The 27,652-nt window shown below is 40.0% G+C and overlaps 1 protein-coding gene across 2 annotated transcripts in view; it reads right to left on the bottom strand.

Moving 5' to 3' along the window:
• Positions 1 to 27,240, bottom strand: part of mon2 (MON2 homolog, regulator of endosome-to-Golgi trafficking) — a 40,786-nt gene extending 13,546 nt beyond the window's left edge. For both annotated transcript variants that reach the window (XM_073471419.1, XM_073471420.1), the window contains exons 1-23: positions 26,779 to 27,240; positions 19,705 to 19,768; positions 18,087 to 18,214; positions 13,468 to 13,599; positions 12,879 to 13,008; positions 11,836 to 11,933; positions 11,330 to 11,455; positions 10,987 to 11,181; positions 10,472 to 10,596; positions 9,811 to 9,947; positions 9,347 to 9,500; positions 8,543 to 8,733; positions 8,121 to 8,202; positions 7,772 to 7,953; positions 7,047 to 7,159; positions 5,931 to 6,035; positions 5,431 to 5,511; positions 5,248 to 5,321; positions 5,068 to 5,158; positions 4,800 to 4,901; positions 2,671 to 2,781; positions 938 to 1,113; positions 592 to 754 (exon numbers count right to left, since the gene is read on the bottom strand). In XM_073471419.1, coding sequence (XP_073327520.1) covers positions 592 to 754; positions 938 to 1,113; positions 2,671 to 2,781; positions 4,800 to 4,901; positions 5,068 to 5,158; positions 5,248 to 5,321; positions 5,431 to 5,511; positions 5,931 to 6,035; positions 7,047 to 7,159; positions 7,772 to 7,953; positions 8,121 to 8,202; positions 8,543 to 8,733; positions 9,347 to 9,500; positions 9,811 to 9,947; positions 10,472 to 10,596; positions 10,987 to 11,181; positions 11,330 to 11,455; positions 11,836 to 11,933; positions 12,879 to 13,008; positions 13,468 to 13,599; positions 18,087 to 18,214; positions 19,705 to 19,768; positions 26,779 to 26,886 — 2,868 coding nt within the window. In that variant the 5' untranslated portion in view covers positions 26,887 to 27,240. The remainder of the gene's footprint in view (positions 1 to 591; positions 755 to 937; positions 1,114 to 2,670; positions 2,782 to 4,799; positions 4,902 to 5,067; positions 5,159 to 5,247; positions 5,322 to 5,430; positions 5,512 to 5,930; positions 6,036 to 7,046; positions 7,160 to 7,771; positions 7,954 to 8,120; positions 8,203 to 8,542; positions 8,734 to 9,346; positions 9,501 to 9,810; positions 9,948 to 10,471; positions 10,597 to 10,986; positions 11,182 to 11,329; positions 11,456 to 11,835; positions 11,934 to 12,878; positions 13,009 to 13,467; positions 13,600 to 18,086; positions 18,215 to 19,704; positions 19,769 to 26,778) is intronic.
• Positions 27,241 to 27,652: the final 412 nt, after the last annotated feature.

The raw sequence follows: 27,652 nt of genomic DNA, 5'->3' as shown, positions 1-27,652 counted from the left end.
GTTGGTAAAATGCTTCTGGCAGTTCTGCTATCCTATTACCATAAAGTAATCTTGCAGGAACCGCCACACTCCAAGAGAAATAATCCTGCAAACCACAGATCAATATCGGGTTTTGCATGACCTGAATACTGTACAAAGTATCTGCGAAATGTCAGCAGTGTGGTTAAGTGCTGTTAAATTAGATAAAATAATGCAAAACAAGGAATTATGTGATAGTATAATTGTCTAATTATATCAAACGTACTATGTTTCAGCTGTAAAACTATTGGAAAAGAAAAGTGTCCAGCCTGTCATTCCCCAACGAACAAGTCATGTGGCAATAATACTATAAGTATGGCAGGAAGTTTCTAATATCTAATTTATATTACCATATCCTCTGTTAGCATAATTCTGCTTCACCTTCATAGTTACACAATCACAGCTGGGAATTCACCAGTTACACCACATTATTCTACTGGTGGCCTCTCAAAACAATAGACTTATGATTAAGTGTATTTTTATAGTTTATTAGGTGAGAGTACAGCACTGACAAGGAATCCTGCCTATGTGTCTGCACATGAAAAACACAAGATAAGAGATCTGTCATCTCACCAGTAGGCCAATGGAGGTGAGGCTGATGTTAAGCTCCTGGTTCTGCAGGCCGAAGCTGCCGGCTACATCCACTACGATCTGGAGGCACGTGCAAGGCATGGTGGGCAGGAAGTCTGTCACCACCAACTGCAGGCACTGGAAGGCTGTTCGGATCAATGACTCGCTGAAGGGAAACAAGACGCATGGTACAATTATTTCCAGTGTAAATTCAAGTGTAGTTATAAGAGAAATTTAGGATGGCACATATTTGCAATTAGCATACAACAAGAAATACTTCAGCGACAACTAAATATGCAAAGCCCTGTCTGTTTTCTCCATTCTCTCCTTTCCTCCCCTGTGTGTTTACCCTTGATCATTGCGGATGGCTCCTATGACACCCAAGACGAGGGGCCAGCCGGGCCCCAGGCTGTCTCCCTGACTCTGTAGGATCTGCAGGACACTCTCCAGCTGTTTCTGTCGGATGTCTGCATGTAGCACGTTGGACAACTCCTTCAGAGGGTTCAGCAACAGAAGCTGCAGCCGCTTTGGGAAAAAAGAGAGATATAGTAACTGACTTGTTAACTGATAGACAATAATCTAAAAAGATGAAATCTTTACTTTATAAATGAGGCTATTACAACACAAATACTATATTATGTATGTATATATATATATATATATATATATATATATATATATATATATATATATATATATATATATATATATATATATATATATATATATATACATACATATATATATATATACATATATATATACATATATACACACATATATAAACACATATACATACAGACATACATACATACATACATACATATACATACATGGTTTTAAATTTTGAATGTGTGTGTATATATATATATATACACACACATATACATATATATATACATATACATATATATACACATTCAAAATTTTAAACCATTCAATCTTGTGAGTACATCCTAAAGTCATCTTTATCCTTCCGTTTTCTAACATCCAGTTTGGGGGAGACTTATATAAGTATGTGTAAACAAATGCTGTCCATATCAACCGAAACTTTATACATTGAGAGCTGCCACAACAGATCTTTTTTTTTTATAGCTCAAGTTATTATAGAGTTTGCGAATTTCCAAGTCCTGGTAAAATCAGGGCAGATATTTTTGTGCTTCAGCAGGAAGAGTTGTTAAATATGAGTCATAACTGTCATTTTCTCGATTACCCCTGTTCTCTGAGTAGCATGGGTGACACACTGTATAGACAGGTACACATTAAAGTAACCTGAATGAGGGGAGGAACATAATGAATGCAGATGCCTGAGTCATTTTGAGAAACAGACACAATGTCTTTTAATATACAGCAGCTATTGTGGGCGATATTATTTTGGTCTTTTGGTGGGAAAAAAAAAATATGCATGAACTAACATACCTTGGAAAAGTGTGTTTTCTAAACTTTCAGTGTTTTTAGGTGTGTGCAATGAGTCATAATCAAATCTATTTCTGTTTTTTCATTCTTCACATTGTAAATCATGCCATGTTTGGATGCAGTCAGTGTAATTACAATAACAGTATTTTAACAAAACAACCAGCTGTGGTAAGAGCCTGCCCACAGTGAAAGAAAGGCCTTGAAGAAATTATTGCATTGTGCATTTCTGCAGGACAGCCATCATTTGTACGGCTCTGTGCTGTCCCATTAACCTCCAAACAATTCTTCTGCCCTCTTTGAGATAAGCTTGGTGCCATTCCCTTTATCTGTCGCACTAAGGTGAAGGTCGCAGACTCTGTGCACCAAATGCTTAAAATATGAAAAACAGAAATGTCACAGTCACTTTCTCTTGTCACTCACAAACACACTCTTATCTATCATGACATACACTGCAACAGTGGAGGAGATTTCTCAAATGTCAGCATTACAAACGAGTTAAACCCAGAGAAGACCAACAACACCTCTTTCTGATGTGTCTCTACAATGTTCCTATGACAGAGAAGAGCTTAGAGCGAAATGGTAACAGTGGAAAGTACAACTTCCTTACACAGATTTCGTTCCTGCTTTTTTCTCATTTTGGCCACAACCACCTGTGTTCTTAGCTACCTGATTTTGAGCCAGTGGAGGGTCGTGTTTGTAGGCCAGGCCAGCCTTGATGAGCGCTGTCAATGCCTCGGCCCCCCACTCTCTCATCCTGGAATTAGGGTGCTGGCAGACCTGCAGGACAGACCACATTGACACACAAATGCAGACACGTGCGTACAACAGCAGATCAGATGCAGAGGGTGTTCAGGGCAGTGTTTCCCAGCAGTGTTCACAATAAGTAGGTGTGAAGCAAGGAGGGTGAAATAAACCACGAACTGTGTGATTGAGACTGGGATCCCCTGTGATAACAGTTTATGCTCTGACAGACAATGTAATCATGAAAGCTAGTGTAGATACACATTGAGAGGCTGGGGTCAGCAGTACACTAATGTGTTATGAAACCTGTCTTCTGCTTGAAGCATTTCAGCTAATCTGTGATCCAAATGAATCATCTTTGGTCTATAGGGAGGTTTGTCAAACAGATTTTTATTTTTCTAGTGTCAGGATTTAGAATTTTAAGAGTAGAAAACTTTGTATTGCTTACAGGCATACAGAGAGACTGCTAGGAGGAAACAGTACTGTAACTGTATCCTTTCAGAACCCAGATGGTCCATGTGTATCTATAAAAAAATTTGGCTTCTTACATGATCATTAATGCCTCACATTTAATCTTAATCTTTATCATAATGTGCATCTGTAAATAAAGACATAATAAAGGCGAGATCATTGTCACACTTCCTTCAAAACATAAAAGCACTGAATTTGAATAAGCCTGCAAAGAAAGATAAGCAGCATTTTATCTAAGTATACTTTGCAATGAGTATACTTTGCAGGTACAGCTTCAGATTCTGCTTCTGTGAGAAATCAGAGCTTCACATTGCAAATTGCGCACAAGACTGTAAGGTCAAACACTTGAGGCGCAGCAAACGGACACATTTCGACATAGCGACCTCTCAACTCCGACATGTGGATGCCAGACTTAGAGGGAGAGAGAACAGATTGGGAGAAAGGAAAGATATGGGGAAAAGCCAGTGATTATGGTAGGAGGGAATCTGAGCTTACCTTCTGCAAAACAGACAGGAGTGCAAAAGAGAGGGGAGATAGACAAAGAAAATGTGAAGAAAACCTCTGAACACAGACCTTAACACACATATTAATCCTCTTACAGGCAGGAGAAAATGGGTTCCAGTAACTACAGAGTGTGTTGTATAAACTTAACTCAAGCTACGTCAACTTTTTCTAAAAAATATTGCACACAACACATATGCTTTAAATCCATAGCTGTTAGCAACTGATATATCTGCCAGGGCTCCACAACATCTGTCATTTTACATTTCAAAAAGCAGTGCATGCAACTTTAGATCAGACATTTTAAAAAAGTTATTTTAAAACCCTAATGTTGTCTCATCAGACAAAGTATGCATGGGGATTTTTCTTTCTTTCTTAGAATTGATGAGCCATCAACAAAATCTCCGGTCAGGTCATATTACATATTCTGCTAATAATTCTGGTATAACAATCATCTAAATTAAAAAAAAATCACTGTTTTTATCAAAAGCTGTAATTCTCATTAAAAACCCTTCTAAAGCTTCCTCAGCTATTTTTCTCCTTCATGACTAAACCACCAGAGCAGAGCTCAGTCTCTGTGTTGCTGCTTGCAGCTATAATTTCATTTCAGTTTAACTTTCAGGGCTCATGTGCGGCAGACTCCATGGAAAACAAGGGCATTATTAGAGACTTGGTACTGGATAAAGTAACCAAAAGGGTTTAGCAGAAGGGGGCAATTTTGACATTCTTTCAGTTTCTGGCTTTCATTATTTTTAAGAGAAGGTTCCAAATTTCTCCAACGAGATCATCAGCAATGGAAAAAGAGATAATTACTGTTTCCAAATTTAAACATTCCCCCCTAAGTCCAGTTTACCAGGTCTAATTCCCTGAACAGTTAATATACAGTAATAGATGATGTGTAACCAGTAAAATAAATCTGCACCTCTAAAGCGATTGAAAAGGTTACTGTAAGACCTTGGTTGACAAAATTATTTCAAATTTATAAACTGTATCTTCTTTCACCGAGTTTGAATGAAATGTAGTGTTTTAGAACAGAGCTCTTTATCTGCACCTTGTGGGTTGTAGCTATAAATAGATGTTACCTCCAATAAGTGTCCAGTTAAGGGTCTCCACAGGATCTCTATACGGTCCATGTTGACAAGGCCTGTCTCCAGCAGCTTGGCTACAGCAAAGAGAGAAGGCTCCTGAAACCAAGACAAGACAATAGAAAGTATATAAATAGGGGCACCTTGCTGATTGGATGCATGCAAGTATGGTCATCCATGACAGACAAGCAAGACAACAACTCTTCCAAAATTGTTTAAAGACAGGTAAAGTTTCACCTTGTACTAAAATACAGGAAGACTTTACCTTGTTGTTTCCATAAGCCATTTCCATGGCCTCCAGGGAGAGGGAACAGAGCGCGTTGATCAGGTGATGCAGGGACACATCATCCAGGTACCTGGATCACAAAAACAATACATAAAGCATATTATATGTGCATATTTGGCATGAACAGTTTGTTTTCACAGATGAAGGACTGGTTCTTACTGTGAGCTTTCGAATAGCCTGGACAGGATGTTGGAGATGACGGGCAGGTCTGTCATCACGGCTGTGGTCAGCACCTGTTCAGGTTAAAGACACAACCACGGCCAGTAAACTCATAGCCTTCAACAATAACGGTAAGAGACTTTCAGTACAATGCTTCCAAAGCACAGTTCCCATAAAACTCACTGTACTGGGTCCCTCCACAGCTCTGCCAGGCTTCAGGGCACCGCCCACCCCCGGCTTCAGCCCCAGGATCCACACTAAGTGCTGGAAGAGAGAAGTGAGAAGCTGAAGGGCCAGACAAGATGTGTACACTAACATACTAGTAGATAATGCTAAGAAGAAAGGTAAATGAGATAAGAATGATTCAATTTAAAATCCAAATCAGCTTGTTTGTTTATGTTAAATTTACAAAGCAACAAAAAAACATTTAAAACAGACAAAGTAACAAATTTTAATAGTTTGGTTTATAACAATTATTCTTGTTAAGTCATCTCTTTTCTCATGGGCAGTGCAACTAAACATTTATGCGTGTATTAATGTAATTTGTGTACATGCACCTGTGTGTGTATGTGTGTGAGTGTGAGTGTGAGACAGAGAGAGAGAGAATGTGGACTGTCTATTTTGCCATGTCTGATTAGATAAGAGTGTGTGCATACGTGTGTGGTACCAGGTGGTAGTCGTACCTGCAGTGTAGCCAACACCAGCTGCCAGGAGGTGCCCAGCACGGCCCCATGGCAGTGGGCCAGGTTCAACAGTGTTCGCATACACTGGATATTCTTGGCAGTCAGCTGACAGAAGAGGACAAAATACACATACGTAAAGTAGTCTTAAGACCAGAAAAAAACATGTGAACGTTATTATTACTACGGGGAAAATTTTTATTACAGCACATGTAATGTGCTGTCAGGTTCAAGGTCACAATCCATGTTTTCTGAAATGTTATTATTGTCCTCAAGGGAATTTTAGCAACAATGACCTGCCCTTATTCATAACAGTTGTCCCTGACATAAATTTTGCCTTGAGAGAGTAACTGTGACTGTTTTAATGTGGGCGTTATTATAAATGGGGGTGTTGTGCACATTATGCATATTAATAACACTGACAACCTGCATACAAATGGCTTTGCTTTGCATTTTATTTTATTTGAGAGTACGGGTGCATCTCTGTGTAACTGTTCAGTGAAACTTCAGAGACAATGGATGGGATTGCTTTTTTATGCATGGCACATTAGCTTGATTCTTAGGGTTATACCTTCGACAATATAGCTTATAAATACTTAATGCTAGTCAAATCATAGTTCAAGGTTTGTCTTGTTATGTTTTTTTGTTCTTGAAACGGTCTGGAGCCCATCTGGTCTCTTAAACTCATTTGTGCTCTGTCTTGCCTTGGACTTTCAGGTCAGGACTACAGCTCTCTTTTAGATTATTTAGGCTACTCATGCTCAGTTTTGCTTGTCCGCAGCAGTTTCTGGAAAATTGCTGTTTGTTTAATTTATCTTGATTATAAGCTGTCTGTCAGCTTTGTTTTTGTCCTTTACTTTTTTATTTTATATCTATTTTACGACCAAATTATCACAGACATTTTTTTTGTGCTGCTCAGTTTTAATAGTTATTTTATTGTATTTATTATTGATACATTTATTTTGCTTTTATTGTCCCGTGAGGCACTTTGTAACATCTGTTTTTTATTATTATTTTTATTTTTATGCTATAACTGCAACATTAAATAAAATGTTAATTGTCAAGTGTAACCATAGCTTCTTCATAGCTTCATAAATGTGCGTGCAAGTGTGTCCTTACCACCACAGTGCCCTGGGGCTGGGCAGTGAGCGGCTGCCCTACAGCCACCACCTGCTGATGAGATTCACTGGAGGGACTGATAATCTGCACACTCTGGCCCTGGATTGAGTAGGCTGTGGAGAATACAGACAGAAACACACGTGCAAACACACACAAGGAGTCTTTAAATCAAAGCCCGTAATACACACAAACGGGTTTTGTACAAAGCTTACGACATGCAAGAAAAGCTTTCTTAATTAACTCCGAGGCAAACATTCATCGTGAGTTGAGACCCAATTTGCAGGCTTTATCTCTAAGAGCTAATATGCAAATAATGAATGTCTGAGCGGTTGGTTTGAGAGCAGCTCTGAGTGTGTGTGTGTGTGTGTGTGTCTGCATTCTCCAGAAACATTCTCATTGGTTCCTAATTAGAAGCCACGGTCAAAAGTTATGGATTAACGCAATAAGAGTAGGGCAACAGGGACAGGTGGAGTACCAACAGTTTACATGTCAAGCTCTCTGCATGCACGTCCAACCATATGAAACAGGCAAGGTGCTCATTAGTGTAACATAAAAACACACGACCAGAGGCAATCCTCAGGGTTGTAAAGTGGAGTTTCATCTGTGTGTGGTACAGTTATGTATTAGATTTTGGATGCCTACAGGACGGCGACTCTGCATACCAAACTCAGCTGTAAAGTGGTTTGCAGTATTATCTGGGTATTTCAGGTATATCTGTGCTGTACCTTTGCTTGAGAGGTTGGCAGAGTTGCTGCTCAGCACAGTCAGGGCATAGTGTGGCGGCAAAGATGCCTTGCAGATTGCTGTGATGAAGGCATCACGAGGCGTCACCAGGCCCAGACGACCACACAGCGAGGCCATGGTGAGCTCTGCCTTTAGGATGTTCTCTGTGGCCGTCTCATCGGTGCTGAAGAGACAGGACAAGAGGGGGGAACAAAGTGAGTGGAAACACATTTGAACACATTAAAAATGGTTTCAGTTTACTGACAATTCATTCTCTACTGCTTGATTTCCAAGAGTGTGCATCCAACATGACTGGTGAAAGAGCAGTTAGTGAAAAGAGAGTCCACTTACCTCGCGTCTAGTAGCAGAGACAGAGCAGCCAGTAGACCACACCAGCAGGCACTGACCATCTCCTCCCACACCAGGTGGGCTCCTGAGAAAGAACCACAGAGCATTTGTGAGTTTATTCAGGACGTACTTCACTTCTGTTTAAATAGTATGGGAAAAGGAACAAAACAGTCCCCCATTTTTGATATCTAACTTGGAAAGATACATGACACAAAGGCACAAAACTGGCCACCAGGGGTCATAGCCATGCTACCGCAAGAATCCTGATGAGTTTGGCAGTCATGCAGTGTAACACAGACTGTAAACATATGTGTACAGTTTGCACAGATATTTTGTTTCACTTTGCTGCGCCTCTTGAAGCTTAGTTATCTCTTTATATTTAATTTAGAACCTGCTTGTCTTCCGCCCGTCCTGTTTATTCTCACCAGGTTGTGGCTGCCACTCCTGATCAGGATGAGCCTCCCTGAACTCAGCAGCTGCCTCCTCCTCCGTGGCCAATTCTCTCTCAATCATGGAGGTGATGCCCCGCACCAGGTCCAGTAGGGCACTGAAGGCCACGGACATGGCATAGCCCTCTGGGATGGACGGGGGCTCCACCTTGTCCAGCATCTCTAGACTGAAAGGTGACAAAAAGGGAGAAAACAAATGAGACGAAGGTGTGCAAGTGCTGGTGTGAAATACATTTTTGTTCATAAATTAATCATTATTAACGTTACAAGATCCATCCATAAATTTAAATGCGCATGTGTAACTCTACCAAAAGAGTCAGCCCTGTGCAGCCTCCAAAACTAAAAGCAAGAAGCCTAATTACAGGAAATAGATTTCATAGATTTTCACAACATCAGAAAGGGTAATTGAGACAGCACCTCCCTTTGACAGAGGAAGGCTTCTGGCTAATATAATTCCCTGCATTTCAAAACTTGCTTTCCGGTGAAAAAACAAAGACTAATGACGATAGCGTTTTTACTCCTCATGCAGGGTTGAAACTTTGATCTCTGCATTATTATGATCCCCTGTTGTTTAGTGCGAAGTCATTGATTATTGCTTGCAGGATAAGTTTACTTAATAGTGATGCTACAAGCTCATGTTTGTGCCACTTAGCAGCACAGAGATGATAATCGCAACAACTCTTCACTTGTTCTGTGTGTGTTAGAGGATTTAAATGTGTGTACACATTACATAAAAAGGATAAAGGCAGTCATATAAGTTTGTGTGATAACAACACTCACTATGTGGCCTTGGCGCTGCCCTGGACACTAACAGTCATAAGGGGGATCCAGGTACCACGGTATTCAAATGCAGCCTGGGTGGTCAGGTTGCCACTGACCCCTCCTGTCCCTGGACCTCCCTGTGCTGCGCCCTGGGTCCCTGAACCTGAGCCTCCTGGAAGGAGTGGATAAGACAAGTAATGACAGTGGAATAAGGTAAGCATGAGATGGGGAGTCAAATATAAAAAAAACACATTTTGCTACAAATATCCATGAATGAGGATTTCATGTTTCAAATGCACCTCAATTAATTTATTTTCTTATTTCAACACATTTCTATACAGAATTAAGGATAAAATGAAAATTCATTGACTTTTACACATCTCCAGGAATCCTAATTGCTGAATAAAAAGGAAACCCATTACTGTATCACGGTCTTACAGAGCTGAAAATGAGGATTTGATTATTCTTAAAAATCAACTGACCAGCAGGCGCACTAATGGCAGCAGTGCTAGCATTGGGGACGATGAAGAGGGACTGGATGAAGGAGCCAAGGGCGTTGACGATGTCTCTGAATACCTTAGTGGAGTGTTGTTTCATGTCATACGACTGGCAGAATGAACTAAAAAGGGAAATTAACACAAGAGGTAAGCAAGAAACCGGTCACTCTAACCATAATAATGGCACAGTTACAATTTATTCACAAAATTTAATCTATGTAACACCCTGTTGACAGCACCAACAGTATGAAATGCTGAGAATGCTAGCAGCTTATACTCTTTGGATGGTACAGGAGCAAGTACCACAGTGGTACTTTAGATTTTGCAGGTTTATTTTCCTGCATAGCTCAACCTCTGTTGTTGTATCAAGAGGTAGATGAATCAGCAATTATAGACACATTAACTATTATGACCGGATACATCACACTGTTTGGCTGCTAACTGAAGAGTCATTAAGGAATGATTAGCTACAATAAAGCAGTAGGCCCAAAGCAGCTCCAGTCTTTTTTCACTCGGTGCAGCTGTGGAATATAATATAGAGTATATAGAGTTCATATTTGAATTAAATAAGAGAAAACATTTGAAAGTTTTCACACTCATTAAATAAAATGTGCGGCTGTTTTTTGTGTAGCTTAATATCCCTTACCGTAATAAATGTGGCTGCACACAAAGCCTATGGACTGATTCCACAGCCACTGCTCTCAGCCACTGTGGCTTCTCGCCATCCAGAAACTTCACCAGCAGAGACAAGAAGATCTCACACTCAGTCACCTGCAAGACAAACAAACACATATCAGACTGGGACAGACATTTGGCCAGCTTTGCTCTAGCCTCTGGCAAAAATCCCTGAATCCCTTTGGGCCTTGATTAGGCTATTCTGTAGCTTACTACGCCTCTTGCCTCAGTTGGGCAAAAGACACATTTTCATTTTTCAAGGATTGATAGAGTATCACTTAATAAAAACAGCTGCAATGCTTAATTACTTAGATGCAGTTAAGCTCATTAAAGCGCCTGAAGCAGAACTAAGACAAAACTACTGCTCTCTAATCCAATGTTAATCAGACCAGATCAATTAAGTGTATCAGCTCTGTGCTGAAGAAAATCCCTTACTCCATCCATCATTTCTGACCAGTCAACCATCACTTCAGACCGGTTCCTTACCAGTAAGCTGTAGAAGTGCTTGATGAGGACTGAAACAACCCGCAGCAACCTCATGCAGATGGGAAAGTAAGGTTTCTCTACAGGTGCTGGTGAGGCGGCGCTGCTGCTGCCCTGCCGGAACTTGATGTTGGGGGAGAAGAGTTTGATGACGAGGGGACACACTCGCTCCTTCAGCAGGAAACTGAATTCCTGGTGCTGGGTGGGAAACAAAGAAAGAGAGTGGGGATCAGATCGAGCAAAGCAACACCAAGACACACTACTGTTAAAGAGTATTTTTAGTACAAAATTAAGAGGAAAACACATTTTTCATCATTATCTTTAAGGCCAACGTCATAATATGTACCTGTAGGAATACCCCTGGAAAATCATTAAGAACAGACTCCAGCAGCTCCAGGCCAAACGTCCGGGTCATCTCTGTCATCCCTACCAGCCAGTAGGGGGCATCAGCATTCACCAGCTGACACAAGTCCTGCAGGGAGGCGCACAACAGTGTTTGAAACAATGGAGTGTTATGTCCGACACGCATCACAGTGGTTGCACTTTTGTGTGGTCATGCTTATCCTTCCAACAGAGCTCAGTGACTGCACTGTTTCAGAGTGGGTGAGGAATGACAGGGGACTTAGACACAAGGGACCTTTGAATCACTTCTGGCAAATTTCACAAAGATGAAAGCAGTTACTAACTTATTTTCCTCTTTAAAACTCACGATTATGAAGATTATGATTAAAGCAGTTTCCTGCTGCTTCTCTCTAGTCCACAAATGATCATGAGTCATGTTTTCAAAAGGCTTCACCCGAAGCCATGAGCTTAAACATTGTATAGAAGGCTGCTGCCCCCTGGTGGACATACCTGGAACAGCATGTATGCATCTTTTGCACTTGGCCTCAGAGTACTAACAGACCGCCTGTTGGTGTTTCCTTGAACTGGAGGCTGCTGCTCCACAATGCCTGAAAAAAAAGATAAAAAGATAAAATATTTATTTCAGGCCTATATGCAACTCATTGAGAGTACAAAACTTTCTATACGTATCACTACCTGTTTGTTCTTACACATCACCCATATATATGTGTTTTGATACCAGTTTATAAGCGCTTTCTCCATCACAGTATAACACATTATTATTATACAGTTTTACTATATTATATTATAGTATTTTAGTCTTAGCTTTTACATTCTTAATATTTTATCATGTTTTATTACTACATTTTAGCTGATGCTTTTTTTTTTTTCTCCACATATTTTTATACGCATTGCTAGAGGTAGCCTGGAATTGAAGGATTTAATTGCCTATGAATTTACGTTTATGAGCAAAATGTTGTATCTGATAGCAAGGATGGATGAAGCATAACCCAAACAAAAAATGATGCCAGAAAAAAACAAATCACTGTACTTTCTGTAAAGTGAAAGGGCAAGTCTCTGTTGTCAGTTACAGACAACTAACTGTTGTTTACGCTGATGTAAAGTTGCAAAAGCTAGTCGATTACTTGATTAGTCAATCAAAAGAAAAAAAATGAAAGTAACCGTTGGTTGCGGCCCTACTCCACTGCTGAAGGCAGTAGTAGTAGTAATTTACCTTAAAAAGAAATTGCAGGAAAGCTATTGGATTCTTGTCCTGGCAGTAAGAACTTAACTTTCTATTTTTTTCTAGATTTGAGCTTGGCTTCCATGAAACCAACATGTAACCTGTACCCTACTCTGTTCTCTATAAAGAAACATATTCATCAGTGCACAATGTCTCATGAACGGATGCTTAACCTTGCTGTAAATCTTCCATGAGACCAGATGTCACATTTCTCTGTGAAAATATTGCAATCCAGCAATGTTTCAACTTCCATCACTATAAAATCTCTCCATTTTCCCTGAGATAGCAACAACATCGCCCTCCCTCTGACCTTTGAAACGCTCGTCCTCAGCCACCATCCTCTCAAAGACCACAGTGACAACCTGTCTGACGGTGGCAGCTGCTGTGTTGTTGGTGATGTTGTCCTTGGTGAAGTGCAGACGGAAACACAACACAATGGCCTGTGTCGGACAAAACATGAAAGTATGATGTAGCATATGCACATAAACATCATATATAGTGTACAAACTGAGCCTAAATAGATTATATTGCATTTGTGGGCCATCTTCAGGAGGCGTAAAATAAAGGATTGAACGAGTGACTTCACACAGTAAAACAGGAGTCACAAAAATAATGTGAACAGAATGAGTCCTTAGTCTACAGTTTATAGTCCATATAATTTGCATTTAGCACTGTGTTATGGTGCTGCACAAACTGGAGCAAGGATACCACAAATGTATGTATTCATGGGCATAATAAAATATTACAGATTATAGGCACAATTTAATAATGGATGGGAGATGACTCACTGAAACAGAACTTAGCTACATGGACACTTGCAAGGCTTTGAGTCCATACAGAGATACAAAGGAGCAGGGCATACAGTATATACACAACAGTTTGTGATATTGTTCTTGTACCTTGGAAAGTACTTCATCGTGTACGACTGTGTTGGTGGTGAGCAGGACCAGGACCGTCTGTAAAAGTTTCAGCTCCTCCAAACCGTTCTCCATCAGCTGCCACAACATGTTGATGATGTTCCCTGCAGCTGCCTGTCATTTACACAAAAACACCTTCAGCTGTTTACATTGAGCTTTATCAAATCTGAGCATATTACTGATCATGCACACATACATGTAGTTCAATTCATGAAGCAGTATCAGAGCTGGTAGACTGTCAGACTGAATGAAAGAGGCAGAGGCTCAGCCTGAGGTCACACAACCCAAAACCAAAGACACGCACACAATACAACTTGTGGGACCAGCTGGTGATGCCTGCTTAGGGGTCACAACATCACAGAGTTCAATAACACCAAATCTAGCTGCCAGTTAATATTATGTCACTTGATGCTCACAGTAAGTGACATGGCATGTCCTTTCTTGGGTCATACTGTCCAAAATACACGTACCCATCACGCAACCGCTCTGAGCTCTGCTCTTTTGTGAAAGACTCGCTGGAGTCACAGAAGGACTCATTACTTTAAAAAAAAAAAAAAAGGAAAAAAAAGAAAAACAAGAAACACGTTAATTTCCAATTTATAATGAGTTTTTGCAACTGTTTGATCCACACTAGGACTAACGATGCCAATTATTGTTTGGATTAAAAATAAATTATTTAGTCCATAAAATAGCACAAGATTGCTTTATGTCTGACCAACAGTCCTAAAACAATAGACAGGAAATACATAATCATATAAAACTGATTTTCAATTTGTTGTGTTATTATTTTCTGTCAACTACAATCACTTTTAGCTCTAAATCCACAGCGACATACAAGATATTACAGGTTTAACAAAGCCTTTTTTCCTCTGTTCAGCGAGTTTTGCTACACTGCAACTACCAAAGGTTTCTACAGGGCTTTAGATGCAATTGGCTTTAGATTTGCCATCAACTTTGGCACATCTCACTGTCTTCATGCAGTTCAGGAGCATGCAATTATAATTAGTAGTGTTTTCATTGCAGAGGTTGTTGCCTAGATTTTCTAATGTTGACAGTTTTGTTCCTGGGGTGTTGGGCACTACCAAATAGGAGTACAATCACAATAGGCACTTCAGTGTCTGCTCTGTCCTATTCCAACATTTTCTATCAAGACATCTGAACAGACCCCTCTCCTCCCCCGAGGAAACAAAATGACATTTTCTATCACCCCCTTCTCTCTACATGACAAAGTATCAGACTCGGTTGTCTCCAGTGACACCTTAATAATCAATACAAAGGTTTCGTCTTGTGAGTCCCTCAGCTTGCTTTTAAACCCTGCAGTTCAGAGTTGCTGATGAAGTGGAGTGCCAGTGGCAAGAGAAAAGAGAGGAGTTACAATGCTCAATAGATTAGAAAAAGTGTGTGTTGACGAGTATGTGAAGAGTGTGTCTTAGATGTTTAGACATGTTTGTTGGGAGCAACAATGTGATAACAGCCACTCAAAGACAAGGATGAAGACCTCTGGCAAAGAGGAATAAAAAAAGACACAAAGACAAAATGGTATCATTAAGGCCAAGAGACATTCCCAAAACATCAGACTTGCTGAGAAAATCTGCCTCACTTAGTCATGCTGAGCTGCTCTTGAACAAAGGACTCAACCACCACCCACTCAAGTAGGCCACAACATAACTGACTTTATTATAGTCAGCATCTTTGAGGCGTTGAGTTATGCAACAATATGGACTGAAGTGGATTCATGTTGAAACGATTAGTTGACATAAATAAATAAATCCAATTATAATGGTCATTTATGAAGTAAAAATGAAAAGCAACAGCTGGCTTCATCTTTTTATATAATTATAAATCAAATGTTTGTTTTGAACAGGCAAAGCAGGCAACAAGAAGATGTCACATGAGGCTCTGGAAAATTGGGATGGGCCTTTTTTTGGACTATTTGCTCAATTAATCAGAAAAACATCAAACAAACAGATGAAATAGTAATGATAATTAGTTGTAGCCCAAAAGAGCAAAATACAAACTGAAAATAGGAAAAAAATGCGGCTGAAGAGTTGATAAAAATGACACCAAGTAACATATCACAGTTGTCTTATGAGAGGCTTTTCTCTGGGAGGGTAGAGCACTTAGACTATCTCACCAAGGCAGAAGCTTTGAAACCTATGTTAACCTAATTAAATAAACGCCTGACATCAAAATTTAGAAAGCATGGGATGGCTCAATAAGCTTTTAATAACTGTCTTTTATGGTGTATTAACAAGGCAGTTGTGCAGCAGCTCCGGGGTGCCAGCTTTGAAATGGCTCTGATCTCAGGTCTGACTCCAGCTGGGTTATTTAAAAGGTTCAAATACTCATCGCCCATCACATAAGCTTTTATTAAAATACATTCATGTTGAAGAAATTATACATTCACCCAGTTCCTGAGATGGATATTGAATTCCACCTTTTTCTTCAAGGCTCTTTAACTGCCACTGCACACAAAGATCATGTGAAATTACTGTACTGGAGCTCCCTAGTAACATTTTTCTAGGTCAGTGTTTTCCAATACAATGCTTGTGCTGAGAATGAAAGATGGTCAACAACTGCGGGACAGAATGAGTAGTGGAGGAGGAAAGGGGTGGTTGGGGTCTTTCAGATGTAGCCACCAGTGACAGGAATGCATTTAGATTAACCAGTCTAATATTTACCTTGCCTGATTTAGGACTGATGAGTTGCATTGATTCCTGTATTGATCGGAATGAATTAGCCCTGAGGATATTACAGGGAATGTGCCTACGGTGGTAGGTGAACTTAAATTTGCAAGGAACCATGCACTGAATGTGCAAAATGCGTTTATTTGTTGGCCGGTAAATTGGCAAATGAGAATCTACATTAGTCCGGTATTAATTGTAACAATCCATAATATGTTAACAAAACTAATCTTTGATACGGACAAAGGTAAGATCACTTGGAAAAACAAACAGCTGTGTAAAGTGATCGAGGGATTGCATGTCTATGAAAACACCATAAAGAAATGTTGCAGATGCGACGTTCTTTAGAAATGTGTTTTCGTAATGATTACATGGGAAAAACGTTCCCCACAAGGACATGTGTATTGACTCGACACCCTTGGAGATGATAATCACCTTGTGTCCTTCTATAAAGTCGAGTGACACGAGGTGACGAATCAATGATAAGAGCAATGGCCTCATTGATTTCACTAAAACCAGCTTACCAAAGGGGAAATGTAGATAAGAATGAAGCCTGAAGGATTGGCACAACTTCATATCAGCTAGGTGTTTCTGCTGTTTTCATGCTAGATTCAAATATAGTCAAATATCGTCCATTTTTACTGAGCTAAAAAGAAAATTCACAGAGGCCGCTGTTGCCAAAATCACTAACCCAAAGCGTCGGTACAGTATATGATAACCTGAGAATGCGACAACCATTTTTATTTCACTAGAATTCCTCCTCCTTTCAATACAAATTAAATTGTGCCTGTGATCACACAGTGAGCCAAGCTAATTTTTGCAGAAGTTTGACTGCTGGGATAATTTGTGTTCATTCCGCCTGAACAGCCAGAATGCCCTGCTGTTCATTAAACGTAAGCTGTTTGTGTTTTCAGATTGTGTGTCGTGTTTGTTTGTGTTCAGTTGAGCCTTTGACTAAACTCAACACTCTCCAAAGACTCTGGTTATTTCTCTCCACTCTCTTCCACTCTCCTTTGCAAAAGTTTTATCGAGAGTATCCTGTGTTACTGTATTGTATGCTGGTGTGGACTAAAATCGCTAACAGAAACAAATTCGGAAAAATTGTGAAGAATTGTGGGAAAATCATAGGAAAACACCAGGCTGACCTGTACCACCTGTACCTGGCAGAGAAGGCACTCTCTTCTGGTCGGAGGTGTAGACCCAAAGATAATAACCGACCGAGCAAAAAATGTTTTAATAATAATATAAATTAATGCTGTTAACTAAGGTACATGATTTGTAGGAATCTAGGGGAACGAATGGACCAGGGGATGTGATAAAAAATGATACATGGGGTATGTGCATCATACTACTAATTTTTGATTTTTTAAGATAAATGTTAACATGCACTTTAAATATCTGCCTGTACTGTGACGACAGTGACGATGGCTGCCACAGATCATCTTAGGCTATTTCTGTCTGTCTGATGTGTTTTTAAACGTGTCTGTTCTGTGCTGTATCACAAATTGCCTCTCAGAGGACATTGAACTTTTTTAGTCTTAGTCTCCCTGTATGTTCAGGAAGTTAAGTTCATTTTTCCTCCAGTCAGCAGTCAACAAGACCAAGAGAGACTAATTACAGTACATTGCATCCAACAATGAAGGTTGGCACGTCCGCAGCTTTGCTGCTGACAGGTTGAAAAGAGGGAGTGAAGATAAATCCACTTTTAAATCTCAGAGTTTTTAAAAAAATAAACTCTTCTCTGCAAGTCCTTCTCTTGCTTGGTAAACGTCTCTGGCCTTTATATGTAATTGAGTCATGCAGAAAGGCTTATAATATGCTAATCTCTATTTTAGTGGGCATATTTCTCAACTTTAAACATAAGCCCTGGTGTACTGTATGTACATTGTGAATATCAGGCTAGCTCCTGGTCCTTACCTCAGATACCACCTCATGGGACATGAGTCTCTGGATGGCAGCCAGACACAGCTGGGTGATTTTTGGCTCTTTGGTGCCACAGCCCATCAGAAAAGGCTGCACGACCTCTGAGCTGTTCTCCTTCAGAGCTGCAGGAAAAGGACAGATCAGGCTAAATGTCACTGTACATGATTTGGACATCTTAACAGATGCTTCAAGGAAGAAAAGTGCAAAGATGCTTTCATTAGATTTACCTAAAATATTCATAATGTTTAAAAATGATTATCCAATACGTATAATTTCAGCATGAAAGACACGCTGCTGTTTTGAGAATCCCAATTAATGATTTTTATATCAGTATTAAGTACTGGTAGTGCAGAGAAGGGGCTGAAGAACAAATATTGAACCAAAGCATAGAGCAAATGGTCAAAATACAAAATAAAATTAACAGAACGGGAACATTCTGTGTGGAAGCTCCACAGTGCTCAATTATTAATCCAATGTTGAGTTATGAAAACCTTTTTTTCAGTGTTATTCCAATTCCTTTTAACTGTGAATGTTTGAGGATATATTTATACAGGGACATTACCATGGAATTTAAAATTCTACAACATGTAAAAAAAAAAATTGAAATTAAAGTGTCCTAGACACAATTGTGCTACTGAGAAAGTGCTTTGCATCCGACTACTTGCATCATTTTCACCTTCATTACACTGGATTTAGTTTCTTCGAGTCATATAACCTGCACAACGGGTTTGACCATTCAATCTCACCTCAACACCTCATTACGCTGCTGTGACAACTCACAAATTCAGTCTGGAAACAAAGCTAAATTAACTCTCCTGTAATAAGTTGCTGTAAAGATTACAGTTTACAGAGTGGCAGCCGGCGTCGGACGGTCATCAGTGGAACTCGGAAAATGTCGAGTATGTGTCAACTCTGCAAATGCTACTAAAAGCTGGACTTTGTTTATGAGGCCAGCATTGAAACATTTTCCAATTCAATTGTTTAGAGAGCAGACGCGTGAAAGTGCTTTGTAGTGAATTCAGAACGTGCAGGTATGTAAAAGGCTAAATGTATTCAATCGTCCCTTAAACAAAGCTAAGGGATGAGTGATAATACATATTACTATACAGTTCTCCTTTACTGTACAGCGCACTGGGGAAACAACCTATATCACAATATATATATTTTTGGGAGGAATTAAAGGCCATATCCTCACAGTATATTACACATCTGTGCATGACTTGCCACATTCTGACTCCATAAATAAAATAAAACAAAAGTAAAAGAAACAGTGGCTTCTGTAGCTCTGCAAAAACTGTCATGTGAATATGAAAACATTCACATGGGACAGTGTACATTTTACCAACAATTACACTGAGAAAAAGGTGATGTAAATATACCAAAGATAGTGTCAAAATGGCAACTCTGCAACTGTAATCCAAAGCCAAACTAGAACAGACAAAGCAAGAGAAGTCTACCAAGAATAACCTCGTAACATGATCAAATCATATCTATATTGTGGAGAATTCATGAGAATTCATTTTCAAATCAGAGTAAAATGCACGTTCATACAAAGTGGCAGCTAGATATCCAAGTTGTGGTCAATCACCACCGTTCTCACTCTCTCACTCACCTGCTAGTATGTCTGTATTCCTGGCTGCAATGGTCTTAATCTTCACGATGCCAGACTCTGCAGCCTAAGGGTCAAAAAGAAAAGAGGAGACATTTACATCCGGTGTAACACGTTTCAAAAGGTGCTGATGGTGCAGCAGCAACACTGTGGTAGAAGCATCAGACACAGTCTCTTGTTGTGACGGCCACAGGGGAGAAACAACTAGGCCCGACTGCTAAGAGACAGAAGGAGGGCTGGTAATCTGTTGAGAAGGGGCTTCAACTTTAGAGGGATGTGCTGATTTCCCCAGTGATGTGTCTGGCAGGGGAGCTAAGATATGGAAAGGGGGATGGAGGAATTTTAAGAGACAGGAAGGGCAGGAGGGGAATGACATGGAGACAGACTAAATGTGAGCCAGTCTGTGTCTGTGTGAGAGAGAACAGAGATACTGAGCATTTACCAGTCAAAACAGAGGCTGCTGCTGTTATCTTTCTACAACAACCACAAGCCGCCGAAAAGCTGTCAAGATATTCTCTCCTTCTCTCTAACCTCTGCTCATCCTCTTCCCCAGCATTCTTCTCCATCACTAACCCTTCGCAGAGCGTCTTCTCCTCTTCTCTGACTATTTTTGTCTTAATAACCATGAGAAAACATCACTTTTTCATACTGCAAATAATCTGTCTAAAAGATACAGGGTGCAAATGTGTACCTTGAGACAACTGTGCTGTAAGTCTACATATTTTAAGACCATAATTAGATTGTTTATCTCTTTTATCAGTCATCTCAATGAGCATTTTTCTTTTGGCAACCTGATGCTGAGGTAACGACCATCTGCAAAGCCCACACATGGCAGGAAAGAAGCACACAGTGAACAAAGACAGTCTGCTCAGCATACATTTAACTATTCTATTTATTTACTTGATTTAGAATAAGGTAACCGAGCTCCCTTCTCAAAACCTGAGCCAAAATTTTGAAATGCAATTTCTAGTCTAACATGGTGAAAAACATCCTGAAAAATGCAGCAAAACAATTCAAGCACAATGTAGTAATGAGCAAATCATACCACTTTGGATTAGACACCCTTGATGAAGAGAAACAATGCAGCTGCCCCTTATGTTGGAGTGGCTGAAATATTTGACTAAATAACATGATTACATCACTTGTCATTTGAACAGCGACAAGGTCGAGACACAGTGGAAGTCATCAATTCATAACCTTCTCAGCAGTCTGTTACCAAACAACCGTTTGTTAGCCTGTCGCGCTGTTAATACAAACTGTGCTCTGGCATTTTACCACGCAGCTCCTTAAAAAGTTAATCTTCAAAATATGCTAGTCTCCGTCTTCTCCTTTGTTCCTTGAACGGAGCCACTGAGGTCTTAACATGGCAATGAGGGGAACACAGAGAGCCTTTTTAGTCCCAAATAATTACAAGCATGCTGTGGCTGCTTTCAATATTCCCACAGACTGAGACTATAAATATACTCTACCTACATGTATGAGAGATAACTGAAAAGACAAGTGGCAAAAACAGCAAAGTTTGGGGATAGTGTTTAAAGAAACAAACGATACAAATGATACAGACAAATTATGTTTCAAGCTTTACGATAAAAGCCTGGACAATGTTTCTTCTGGCTGTGCACTGTCCATTTAAAATCAGACCTTATTTACAGCTCCGGTCTGATGAGTTTTAGACTGGGCCGATTAGTCAACTGATCAATTAGCCAAAGGACAGAAAATGAGAAGTAAACTGTTTTGATTCAAAGTCTTTTTGTCAAGGAAAATGTGAAACATTTGCTGTTTTTTGCTAGCACTTCAAAATAATGTTAACCGTTTGTCTGATAAAACAAGTTATTTGAAGACAAACGATTGGCTTTCCTCACAATTTTCTTAGCAAAACACTTAACCAATTGATGGATAAAAAGAAAATACTGATGACTCATTGATACAGCATGAGATGAGCTGTGCTTCAGTAACTGCAGGTTTTCAGATGTGTTCACACCTGTGAACCTGTATGCTTTATTGGTGCCTATATACATGCATATATGTATACAGTACATGCCTATATGAGCTAACTGCACACTGTGCTGCAGCTGCCAATCTAGTGAACTGAAATGAGTCACCCAGAAGTTTTGCAGCCTATGGCCCAAGGGCAGTGAGAGATATGAGAATGTTTCCTCCTCTCACCAACTTTTACAGTAAATAGTGTTTCAAGTCCCCTTCAAATACTTCTGATGTGAGCCTTTAAAGATACGGCTTTCCCAAAGTGGCCATGCATGTTGAAAGAAGACAACACATTAATGGAGCAATAGAATTAAGGGAGTACTTATCAAAATATTTGGCCCTAAGGATGTTGTTCAATGAGAATAGTGGATGCTTGGAAGGTGATTTAACAGGATAATATCATCTGTGATTTGCTGAGGCTGATGATGATGAGACACAAGAGTGCCGTCTTGGAAAATAATCTCGAACAATGTCATCTGTCCTCTGCACAACTCTGTCAAAAAGATGTTTTCTTCCATGTCTGTGGAATCTGTGAGTCAGTCAAATAAAACCAATTAACCAGTAAATGCCTCTAATTAGAGGCATATTGTTTGGGTGTGTTCCGCCTCTAGTGGAACAAGTAAAATGCTGCATGTGGAAAAAAGGTAACATTTTGTGCACAAAACCTTCTCAATGCAAACCTTTTAATACTGGCCTTCTTTTTGATGGAGTTCAAGGCTGAATGGAAATAGCAAAAGAAACACATTTATCCACCTACTTCCTCACAGAGAGTGCTGTATAAGCCTTCTGTTGTAGCGTAGATCTTACGTCTCTATGAAAACTGTCAGCATAATGAAGTCACCTCCATGTGGAAGGAAATACCACTGGCCTGATGATTTCTTTGTAACAGAGAGACAAAATCCCACTACCATCCAGTTAACTCCTTTCTAAAAAGCTAAAACCAGCTGTGCTGGATAGCATAGGAATACTTTACCAAGACAGAATCATGATTACTTTGTTGGCAACCACCAGCCTAACTTTCAGCATTTAACATTACCAATGACATCATCACGCATAATTTAAGCATCAGCTTATTGACAGAAATATTCATTTCAGGCCAATGCTAGTATTTAATTTTTTAAACCTTCTTCGGTCGATACCCATTGCATGCCGATATTGTGCACCCCAAGTAAAAAGCAAATCTTGATATTTTCATCATTAAGGTCATCCTTAAAGGATAAAGATATTAAAAACTATGTTCCGTGCTAATATTTTAGAATTCTATGAATGCAAACCAAAATATAGTCCTGGACAAATCTGACTTTTAAATCTCCACGACAAGTAGAAAACAACATTAAATACTGGTCTCTGCTGTACAGATGATGTCACGACCAAGACATATAAGAAGTGCTCGATACTTTCAGTTCTTCTCTAGGCTCTTTTTTTTTTTGGTGGAGATCTTAAAAGCAGAACTGACCCATGTCTGAGTGCCAGCTCATTTTCTCCTGAAAACCGACATTAGTGAAGCTCATCACAGAATGACTTCCTTAGAAACATGCTGCCAGAGTCTCAAAACTCAGCAGTTTTTGGGAACTGACTTGGCATATTATAAAAAAAGGCTTATTCAGTCAGAACTTCAGTGCAATAGTGTCAGTTCACCAAATCCTCACTCCATGTTGTTACTTTGTCTCTGTGCAGCTGAGCTTACACAACCTGTCTCACAAATGACTTGTGCTAACTGAGCCATACAAAGGTTGCCCATAATGCTTTCATTAATTCTGCAGGTTTTCCCAAGACAAGCAGTCACATTTCACTGGGATCTACAGACAGTTGACAGCCCCTGACTCATCCACAGAGAGAGAGAGTGGAGCGCTGGCTGCCTGATGCCTTATTTTCACCTAGGCAAAAGCAATCAGAGCACAACAAACAGCAAAGCCCTGGTGGTTTCACTGACTGCTACTCAATGAAAGAGAGGTTGAGTGTGAAGCTATGATGCAGAAAAATCAATGGGAGTCTTCTTGGCTGCTCTTAACCCGGAGAAACCACTGTCTGTGGTGCAATGTCACTGTGGGAGACAGGCTGGGAAATGTGGGAGGAACTGGAATGGAGACTGGCTGGGGGCTATGAAGATGGGGCTTGTTCAGTTTTATTTTGCAATAAGGAAAGAACACTTTGGTATTAAGTTTTGATAATTTACTAACATACTTAACAGTAATTAATTTAAAAAATGTCTTGGGGAAAATTGGAAAGTGCTGAAAATGTGTGTAAGACAAACGAAAAGAAATTCAGGAGTTCCGTTCAATAAACTGCAAATCTTAAACAGAAATCTAAGTATGAATAGAATTAAGACTACAAAACAGGCACGCAAATAATATGAATTCACAACCAACACACAAACAGAGCTCAGCTTGTTTGTAGCACAAATACATCCTAGCAAATATAACCATGATGGCTCAAATTGGAAAAGGTTGTTTCAATCACAACACTATCAACTGGAGCACCAGTGAGCTGAGGCTGTGGGAAACATCAAAGTGGCTCCCTGCACTGCTGTGATCCCTAAGGGGAGATGTTGGTGAGGACCAGGAAACATGGGTGATGATTAATCAATATTGACGGAGATGCTGCCTTCATGAGACCCCCAGGGTAAGGACCAGCAAGCAGTCTGGAATGTGAGACCAGTGTGCTTTTTATGGTCCTGCATGACTGCCACACATCTCATAGTGAAGTGTGAGCCACTTAAGTCAAGGGATCAGTCTGCAGTGTCCGAAGCACACAAGGAACTGGAAGCGCTTGCTGAACTATTTGTCTTTCTCATTGTGATGTTGTCTTTAACCAAGGTGAGCTGAGGGGAAAAACAAACTAAGCCAGTGTAGCCTGATATGTATTTTCCCTGCTGAGCTGGCTGACGAATATTTTCATGGCCCCGAAAGCCTCACATACAGTACAGCATTTCATCTAATGACCCCTTTGACCACTCTTACATATGCAAGCAAACAGTGAGCTTGCTATACCTGCTGGGAATTAGAAGGAATTAAGGTAAAGAGGCTCTGACTGAGTTGGTGTCAGTTGAATTACATAACTTTGGCAAACACATAGCATCTGTATGTCTTCACAGTTAGCAAATGCAGCATGGGCAAGCCATGACAGAGTGAATGGAGGTTGTGTTTATCTAATATTGTATGTCACCATCCTCTAAATATGTTTATCTTTTGTCCATTTAACTAAGGTTCAAAAGAACATAGAATCAATTGCCAACTATTTTGATAATCAGTTCATCATTTTGAGTCTTTTTTAAGAAAAGAATTCAATGTCGCAAATGTGAATATTTGGTGTTTTCTTAACTCCTCTTTTAGGGTTGTGGACATAAGACATTTGAGGACGTCATCTTGGGCTTTGGCTGATAGTGATCAACATTTTATAGAGCAAAGAACTAATCGAGAAAATGACTGACAGACAATCCTATAAAGAAAATAATCATTAGTTGTAGTCCCCAAATACAATTTATTACAGATGTAAATGAACTCTGACTGAAACCCGGTGGACTGCTGAAAGCAGACAATGCATGTACTAAAGAGGGTTGTGTCATTAGGGGCAAAGCTGATTCGCATAAGCTGGGTTGACTGTTGTCTTCTATGTGAGAATCTAACAATACACATACACTGTAAGAGGCCCTGACAGTGCACCTCCTTGTACTATTCTCTTCTCAAACCAAGCCATGATCTCACCAAAACTGCTGCACAAGGAAGCCAGTCAGTAACTCCAAGGAATATAAAAAACTAAATACTGAATGAATGTATGTACTGTATGAAATTGCTTCTGCTGCATTGATGCTGGCAAACTGACTGCAAAACCAACTTGCAATGTGAGATGTTAGACAGACCTATATAAGCCAAACAGAGGTCTTCTATGATAAATAATTAAAAATAAATAAATAACATTTTTGCTAGAAATAGCTCACCTGATCATTGTCCTCCCATTAAACCACTTCTCTCCTTATATCAAAAGAACAGTGGCGAGCACTCAAAAATCTCAAGAGTAGAGTAATATCTATTTAGCGATGCTCACAGTTTTGGTTTTAGTTGCGGAAGGCAACCACATACAACAGGTTTGAATGGAAACCTGATGTGCTCAAATCATTGGAAAATAAGAGCAACAAGTCTAGACACAACGTCATGGTCACTCAGGATCATTCACAAACCTGAAGGTGCACAAGTGAGGAGATATAATTGTACGTTTGTGTATTTGCTTTGTGACATGTGAGTCCTCCTAACCACTGTTATTTTGATTCCAGGAGAGAAGTGCATTAATGAGTGAATAATGCTCAGGTGAGCCATTTTCAGCAAAAAATCTTTTGGTTTTTACATTTGTCATAGAAGACATCTGCTTGGCTTGCGTAGGTCTGTCTAGCATCTCACATTGCAAGTTGATTTTGCAGTAAGAGAAAATGCAATTTCATATAGTACATAACTTCCAATTAAGTGTTGTTACATTATTTCAAAATAAAGCATCCAGTGTTGATTCACCATAATCAGAAAATAGACATTTTATATCTTAGCTCTAGCATTATAGACATCCAAACACTGGTTTGCTTTGCACAGGTTTTACTGCTAGGGGTAAATACGAAAATCTGTTTGGTGTACTGAGCCTTAAAATAACGGTACTTCCATGTCATTTTCAACAATGTGACACTGCACTGGTGAATATGTCTCGTAAATAACCTGAAGCCAGTAAAAACAGTTGGCTAGGTGCGTGGTGCTATTATGTAAATACAAACGTGGGTCAGCTAAGTTCATTCGGGTTACCTCCGACGAACATTATAAGAATGTTACACATTAGCTTTTTTTTAACCGAAAAGGTTACACACAGGCCATTTTAAACACTTGTGTCAGCTACTGGAAGGGCCCACTAGCTGACACAACTTTTAATTTACCCGTACAGTATGAGGACAGCTCAGTGTCCACATCACCCACCGAGTGGAGGCCCCGGTGGTTTGAGGGGGAACGGGCTCAAACAAGCAAATATGTACAAATCTACCAAATTAAACTCAGATTCACAAATGAGACAGCCTGCTGAACACCAGGGTAACGGCTCAGTGAAGCTAACTAGCCGGCTAACCTCTTTGACTGGGGGGAATTTCTTCTTGCACTCCATGGACAGAGACCGCAGGTCCGTCTGCATGTTCTCCAGCAGTTTCTTCACCGCTTCGGGACTGCTGGTCGACATCTTTGACGGCGTCTTCGACAGAAATCTCGAGAAACTTCAAACGATAAGGAATGCCGGAGCACAGTAGCCCCCCGCCCATCCACAGCGGGAATATAATCCGTTGCTACTTTATTCGGCTCCCCTGGAAAGGAAAATATAAACGCCGCGGTCCATTGACACAGTATCCCACTTCTCTGCTTCGGGCGCCCGTGCGCTGGAGAGCAGCGATGACACCGGGTTCCTCTTCCTCACAGCCCGTTGACATTAGCTTCGTGAAGTAGCATCGTCACCCCTTTATTTCTGGCTCTTAAGGCTGCTCACTATCGAAGATATTCGCCAAATTGAGCAGTCTGCCATCAGCGGCCGACAGCTCCACTTTCCTTCCCACAATGCTTCGGTGGACAGTGACACGTCAGTCGGACTTCCGTAAACAGTGAGCGATTCAGAATAATGACGACAGCGACCCCTGCTGGACAACATGGATACTGACAGAGACACGCCTGGGCTCCACTGCACGTTATGTAGACTTACACCGCCTATAGGTTAAGAAAGAAGTTGGAGTTACAGACACAGCTGCTTTTATACATTTTTATTGTATTAATTATACACTGTTGGGACGTAACTATAAAGTTCCTAGGCCTACTGGACATATGTGGCCTATAAATATGATGAATGTGTGGAAGTAGGCCTACTTGTCTTGAGATTCTCAATTTTCTCCTTCTTTATTACATTACTGCATATCAAAGGACAATATTGCACGTTTATCTAAAAAATGTACTCACTAAAG

The sequence above is a fragment of the Pagrus major genome, chromosome 8 (assembly GCF_040436345.1).
Source record: "Pagrus major chromosome 8, Pma_NU_1.0".
Taxonomy (NCBI): domain Eukaryota; kingdom Metazoa; phylum Chordata; class Actinopteri; order Spariformes; family Sparidae; genus Pagrus; species Pagrus major.
This window is presented reverse-complemented; position numbering and strand designations above follow the sequence as displayed.